The 7,692-nt window shown below is 35.3% G+C and overlaps 1 protein-coding gene across 1 annotated transcript; it reads left to right on the forward strand.

Annotated features, from left to right (window-relative positions):
* The first annotated feature begins 1,204 nt into the window (after nucleotides 1-1,204).
* LOC108665368 lies at nucleotides 1,205-7,286 on the forward strand. Its single transcript, XM_018152117.1, has 5 exons — nucleotides 1,205-1,290; nucleotides 1,967-2,046; nucleotides 2,497-2,628; nucleotides 3,441-5,186; nucleotides 5,872-7,286. Exons 1-5 carry the CDS (start codon nucleotides 1,275-1,277, stop codon nucleotides 6,253-6,255), a joined length of 2,358 nt encoding a protein of 785 aa, XP_018007606.1. The 5' UTR covers nucleotides 1,205-1,274; the 3' UTR covers nucleotides 6,256-7,286.
* The last annotated feature ends 406 nt before the right edge of the window (nucleotides 7,287-7,692 follow it).

Below are 7,692 nucleotides of genomic sequence, written 5' to 3' on the forward strand. Positions count from 1 at the left end.
AAATTTTTTAATACGGTGAATATATTTTTTGCTCCAGACCTTTGCAGAGGTACTTTTCCAAAATCACACATTTTTTAGCAATTTTTTAAAGATAGTAAATGTTTGATTTCTTCACTAGCTTTATACATGGTAGATAGTAAATAAATAAATATAAAAATATTTTTAAAAACCACATTTTTCTGGTTTTACAAGACTAAAAATAGTGAAATAAAATAAATAAAAAAAACTTTTAAAAACCACATTTTCTTAATGGAGAAAAAAGGAAAACATTTACTCTTACATAACATTTAAGTTATGTAATGTTATGTAAGAGTAAATGTTTTTCTTTTTTCTCCGTTAAGAAAACGTGGTTTTTAAAAGTTTTTTTATTTATTTTATTTCACTATTTTTAGTCTTGTAAAAACCAGAAAAACATGGTTTTTAAAAATATTTTTATATTTATTTATTTTCTACTTTTTATTTAGCAATTTTAGCAATTCAAGTCAATTTCCAGGGTTGGCAAGTGTGGATGTTTGAGAAAAAACTCAATTCCAAACCGTGAATTTTTAGTGTTTTTTTTTTAATTTGTTTAAAAAAAATTTTAAAGTTATTATTTCTGATGATCAAGTCTTGAATTGTTAGGCAGCATAAACATGCATGCCAAATTTCAGCTTACTAGGATCGTTAGAAGTGCTCTAAATTAAGGTTTGAATTTTTGATGACAGACACACACGAAACAAAGTCAAGAAAAACGTGGTAAAATGTTGAAGTTTACGCCACTATTTTTAGTTTTGCAATATTTTGATTAGTTTAGCTGCTACAACATTTCTACAAAATGTGGGACGCGCGTCCCACTTTACCATGTCCGTCCCTTTTTACCTTGTTTGACGGTATATGGATGACTAAAAAGGGCAGTTACGGTATTGCCTCCAAGAATGGCCAAGGTGGTGTTTACCATTTTAGGACTTTTGGGTAAACAATTATTGAAAAGTCATACATTAGCTTTGTAAAGTTTGTATGGAGGAAGTTATTGAGCTAAATATTGACCATTTAACTGGCTTCAATATACAACAACACTTCAGGAATGCTGATCTTCTAAACATTGAAGAGTCACATAACAGATAGGTAACTGATAGCACAGTCAACAGGCACTGCATTTGTACCTATTTTTTTACTTTGAATAAATGTTATTCTGTTTTGTGATGGTATTTTTTTTTTGTTCCAGAGGAATATTTGTCCAGGATTGAGTTTTGAAATTGACTATCACCAAATAATTTAAATTTTACTTTAGCAGTATGGAGGAAAGGGAAGGTAAGAATATATATAAATTGGCAGTTTCCAATATTGGCTTGGTTGTAGAAACTTATCTTTGAGGAACTAAAACTAGAATTTGATCAGAATCTATTCCTAGAAGTCCATTTTGCAATGATAATAGCTTGAATTTAGAATGATAGTAATGAGGGTGTCAATGTTTGTTGCCTTACAAGTTTCAAAGATAAAATTTGAAGTCCAATAGATCACTATTGAATTAATTGAAATTGTTTTAATTTTGTTTGCCTTTTTGTATCTTGAGCTTGCATTCTTACTGAACTTTTATGTTGCTCAAAATAGGAGAATTTTTCTTTGCATATAGCCTGTGAGTCTGCCAAGATTTTGCTGGTTGCTCTGACCTACAGTATATATAGGTAGGTATTTATAATTGTTCATTTTCTTGCTATTACTAGGAGCATAAAATAGTATAAATGTAGTTAATCATTTGACCTATTTTCATGTTATCCTGAAATTAATTTTCATTCTGAAACTTTGTCGTATATATCAGCTCATATTTTCATAAATTTATTGGATATATACATATCCTTTATTTATTTTCCATATGCATAAGTCCTTTCCAATCTTGTTCCCCTGTTATGCAATTTTATTTATTTATTTTCATTATTATTTTACTCTGTACAATTTGCTGGTTTTATTTTAGTAAACTATGTTTCAGACTTGGGTTTTCTCCAGTCAAAATGGCCTAAATTGACCAGCTTCATCTCGTATCTGACTCAGTCAGTACTTCCTTCTCAGGTAATCTTCATACTTCATACAATATATATTTATTTGCATTCATCTGTTTTAAAATTTCTTTTACTCTGTGTGAAAAGTGTTTAACTATGAATCTCGCCCACTGCCATAGCAACTATATATTATTATTCATATTTTAACACTGAATGGAGTGTCCTGATCTGAATTAGGATAGTGTTGCTTGGGCCGAAATCTTGAGTCAGAATACTAATTTTCTCCTGTAGCAATAATCTCTCTGCATTGGAACACAATAATAAATATATAATAGATTATTTTAAGTGCTTATAGTACAAGTTTCTGCTGAATTTGCCCAAATTTACATCAAGTACCTACCTTTAAATTCTTTGTGATTTTCATTTCACAAGACTTTCAAGTGCCTTTTGCATTTTAATATTTGAATTAATATGTTGCAGTCAACTTTCAGATGTAATAATAGGTTTGTTCAACTTCCAGAATCTACCAGCTCGCCCTCAATCCTTATTGGACTTGGATGTTGTGTCTGATGAACTTTATGAGGTGGGAGGCGTGGAAATAATGCCATCTGTGTCCACCCTGCCACGGCGATCAGTCCTCAAAACATCTTCTGTAAGATTATATGATATAAACTTCTTTCCAATGCATGAATTCCGGGTACTGTGAAATAAAATGTATTTCAATGTGAAATTTTGTGAAAAAAATTCCAAATTGGAAAGTTAGAATAAGTTTCCTATTCAAGTTAATAATAAAGATGCTAATTTTTTTATTGCATCTGAGGTAATTTTATTTTAGGTTTGCTCTTTATTCTACTTTTTCTAGCCCAGAATTTGCTGATGAAGTTCAGTATCTTATTATGGTTTTATAACCAATTGAATTTAATTGCACGAGCAATTAATACTTAAACTGTATTAACTTTAAACTGCATTAACTTTCACTGCTAAAATTTTTCTATGTTGTTATTTTTAAAAAATTACTCTGGATAGTTGTAAAAGAAAGTGCTAAAATTACTGCCTACAGTTGCACTTAAATATGAATTTTAATGCCAGTTTCATAAATCTTGCAGAATTGGTTAATGAATTCATTAGAATCTAAGACAAAGAAGTCTACTGAAAATCAATTTCAAATTAAGTGTTGCATGTTTTTCCTTAATAAATTTCAAATATTATCTACCTAAGCTAAGAATTTGATCATTTTAAATATGTGCCTCACATCATTAACCTTTAAATTTTATAAATTCGCCCTGTTCTTCCTGATTGACTTGTTTTCAGGCTCCAAGTTTTAGTATATATATATATATATACGTAACTAAGCCAAATATGATGTGTCAAAAAGGGTTGATGTGTAATATGTTCCTAGTATTTTCTCTCAACTTTGACAAAAAAAAATAATTTTTCTTTCCCTCAACATTCTTTCGTTTTCAGTCTGCTGCTCTGACGAGACAGTCACCGCGCCGTGCTGCTGGCACTCAGAGATACTATGGCACACCTCATCCAAGGGCTTCCATCAACCGAAGAGATGGCCTCCAGTCAGGAAAATCCTCTCCTGTTCTGCTGGACCTTGACTCGGAAGACAACGCTGACATCCACGTCCTACCAACTCCTGCTGGGTTTAAGACAAAGGACATAGGAGAAATGGCCATCGCTGCCCAACGACACAGAAAAAATCACTTCACACCAGCTATTAGCAAGAGCCGATTGACTTTTGATGAACATTCTTCACATGCAAAATCACAACAAAGCAACACTCCTCAAATTAAAGTGGGTGGAAATGACGGCCTCACTGACTCTGATGATGAAGTTATGGATGGAATTGAAAACGATAACTGCGATGGCAGGGATTTGGTTGGATCTGTTGAAATTGTGGACAATTTCAAGTCGCCAAGTTTGTCTAAGTTTCAGTTTCACCCCACAATAACATCTACGACTGAACGCAAGATGAGCAAGGGACTAACTCGCAAGGAGAACAAGTTCCAATTGAAGAGTAGTAGATCTGCTGCCAATGGTTCTTTGCTTCGTCGGAACGGCAGAATTTCCGCCCGACTTGCGCTAGAGCCGCTCCGAGGTGTAAGCAACCCGTTTTCTCGACCCAGGAGCTCACAATTTAGTTCTTGCATGCCTTCTGGACGACCAGGCATCTTTGCTAAGAAAGGTTTAAGCAGAATGGGACTCCCAGAAGCCTATTTTTCCTCAGCCAGAGATTGCTACAAGCCTGCTGACAAGCAGCAATACCTGGAGCTGGTGAAGCAAGTTGCAGCTTTAGGCAGCACTTTTTATGGCAGTAGCACTAGTGGGTTCAGCACGAGCAGTGTTTCATCAGTTCCTGTGACCAAAACCATCATGGGGGCCGACTGGTCACGAAGAAAAGCACTTGAAATCGAAGAGAACGCTGGGCAAAGGAAAAAAACTGCACTCAATGAAATTTCTTTGTGGACAGACGACCAGGAGAGCATGAAATTAAGTGGAGTGGACAGCGTTCGTGACGATGTTAAACCAAAAGCGTTTGTTTTACAAACGGAGAAAAATGTGAAGAATAAATCAGCAGATAAGGAGGTTGACTTAGTCGCAGAAGGTCAGGACGATGACCTCATAATAACCAAAGAGAACATCAAGAAAGTAGTTCGCCTGAACTCTTTTGAACAACATTCCAAGTTTAGTATCTTCAAAAAGTTTAATGAAGGTTGGATTCAAGATGTTAAAAGTCGCCGTTTGCAAAAGGAAGCAGAACTTGAAAGACCTCTTCGGGAGTCGCAAGAAACCTTGAAACTAGGATTCGAGAGGCGGAGGAAAACGCCCTCCATTGAAGACGTCGTAAACCGACGTTTTCAGATGCTTGATATGCGTCATCCTGCTGCTAGGATTGAGCTTAAAGAAGAGGATGTCTTGGTGGAATTAACTCCTAAAATGGAGAATGTGATCTCCAATGCCTTACGCAAACATCCACCTGGCGAAGTCCTGACTGAAAAATTTAACATCCAGATCACGAGACGGGACATAGCAACGCTTGACGGGCTCAACTGGCTAAACGATGAGGTCGTCAATTTCTACATGAACTTGATCATGGAACGAAGTCAGAGTGAGAAGCTTCCATCAGTCTACGCTTTCAATACTTTCTTCTACCCAAAACTCATCAAGATGGGATTTTCTGGTGTGAAGCGCTGGACTAAAAAGGTCAGTAACTCATCAAATAAAGTTAAAAGGATTTGGTGTTGTACGAGGTGTCTTGTTTCGTTTATAATTAGACCTTATGGAATATATCAGATTAGACGTAAGCATTTTTCACAAAAATTTTCAGTGCACGAGGAAAAGAGGGAATTTCTTCTTGCATTACAACATAGAATATTGGTCAATCTGGGTAATGTCAGTGAGGAAAATCTATGTTGAAATTTAATGTAACCATAACTATAATTTAAAGAGAACAAATCAGTCAGTGAGTGGGTTGTCCGAGTGGTTCGGATCATTAAGATTGCAGCCGCGAGTGGAGGTTTGAAAACCACTGTCGGTTGTGGAAATTCTAGGAAAAATCATTAAGGTTGCAGGGCTGTTAAGAGCCGATTACAAGCTAACGTGGCCTAAATAAACGCTGACACCACCATTATTATAATAAATACACGTTAAACTTTAATGTAATCATAAAGTTTCCTATCCCTAGAACCATTTATGAGCACGCAAATTCGAGTTGAAAGATTTTGACTTGTTTTAAGTTGACCATGACTAGGCATGGTGTTTAACCTGTTCATTTTATTAGATAAGTAGATATTTTTAGATATAGGCAGGCTATTTGCCAATTATTTTTTCACTATTAGATGATATAATTGTCGCGTATGCTTTAAATATCTATTGCATCGTCTTGCAGATTGATATCTTCAGCTACGACCTGCTGTTGGTGCCCGTACATCTTGGCATGCACTGGTGTCTGGCGACCATCGACACACAACAACGCGTCATCTGCTACTACGACTCCATGTTGGGTGACAACCCCCAGTGTCTACATGAACTCAGGAAATATCTCGCCGACGAGAGCATGGATAAAAAGAAATCCGCCATTGATCTCAGTGGCTGGAAATATGAAACTCCAAAGGATATTCCTCAGCAAATGAACGGTTCTGATTGTGGAATGTTCGCCTGCAAATTTTCTGAGTATCTATCGAGGAGAAAACCTATCACATTCACTCAAGACCACATGCCTTACTTCAGACGTAGGATGGTCTACGAAATCGTGACCAATAAATTACTGTGAAGGCTTAGATTTTACCTTGATTTCTGATGTTGTGAAATGAACTTGTGATTATGTTCGCTGCACCCTTCGTCCAGTACGTCAAGATATATTGCACAGAATCTCTGAAATTTGTGAAGCAAAATTTTTGTGTCGAGGCTTGGCGTGTGTCAGTTCAGGCCTGGTATCTTTCGTCCTGTTCAAGTTGGTAGCGGAAATTACTTTTGCATTGAAAACGTTGAGGAGAAACTAAAATGATACGAACTTGAGATATGAAACAGTGCAGCTGGCAGAGCTTTCTTTTGGACTCGTGGCTGATGTCAATTTCTGGTTTTATATTAAGGTCTTGTAAATATGATCTTAAAATTTTGTTGTCTGCCAACTGATGAAGTTGATTTTCATGTATATAGTTAACATTCCCTTTTGAAGCATGTATTTTCGGGTAGCATATTTACCTTTGCTAAATCCTGAGTGTTTTTGTTGATTTTGAAAATTCAAAATTTTGTGTTGGTTGTGTATTCTATGAATGCATTTTTGCTTGTGATTCTTCGGTATTGAATTTTGACTTACGTTCGCTCATACTGAAATAATTTCTGACTTAGATATTATTACCGTGGCAAGTTTCATTTTCATATGTATATATATCAATATATTACAGTATTTATGGAGCTTTAATTAAGGAAACCGCAAACGTCACGTGTAGTTTCTAGTTATTCGTAACTCATTTATTACTGTGACCTAACATTGCCTTCACGGTCGAGCTGGAAACCATCAGGTCCAGAACTTCATTGGAAATTTAGTAGTTTCGATTTGCGTTAAACCAATATATGATAACTAAAATTACTGTAAATAATTAAAACATTGTCAATGAAGTTTTTCCATTTTAGGAACACGACACTTGGAAAAATTCATGAACACCGAAGAGCTTATTACACGGATTTTTCTTGGAACAATTTAATCATCTTGAAATGTAAAGTGAAGTGAGGCTTTAACATTCATTTGTATATTTGCATAAGTCGTAAGTAGGCGTTTTTTCTAAATAAATGTTCTTTGCATGCGACTTTTTCCTCCTTTGATTTGTGTGGTGACTCAGTTTCCTGCAGGCTTACGAGACGTGCAATACCATGTCTTCGTGTTTTCATTTCCGCTCGGAAATGTAAAAATGAAATTACGAACTTCTGATTTAGTTTCAATTTTCGTAACATGGCTTAAGGTAAATATTTAAATCCGTCATCGTTTCCAGTTTATTTTTCGATTTTTCTTATCTACTTGAAATTTTGTTTAATAGTTCAAAGCTTTAAGATCTTCAGCATGACATCATACTATATCGCAATGCAAATGCAAGTTAATGTCATGTCGATCTTTTTATAATAGATGCGTAATAGGCCATTTCGGTTCCTCCATGTTTCGAATGGAATTTGAGTTCGCAACTCTTATCGATAGGTCAAGTGTTTTCAACAT

Source organism: Hyalella azteca, unplaced genomic scaffold, assembly GCF_000764305.2.
Source record: "Hyalella azteca isolate HAZT.00-mixed unplaced genomic scaffold, Hazt_2.0.2 contig13906, whole genome shotgun sequence".
Lineage (NCBI taxonomy): Eukaryota > Metazoa > Arthropoda > Malacostraca > Amphipoda > Hyalellidae > Hyalella > Hyalella azteca.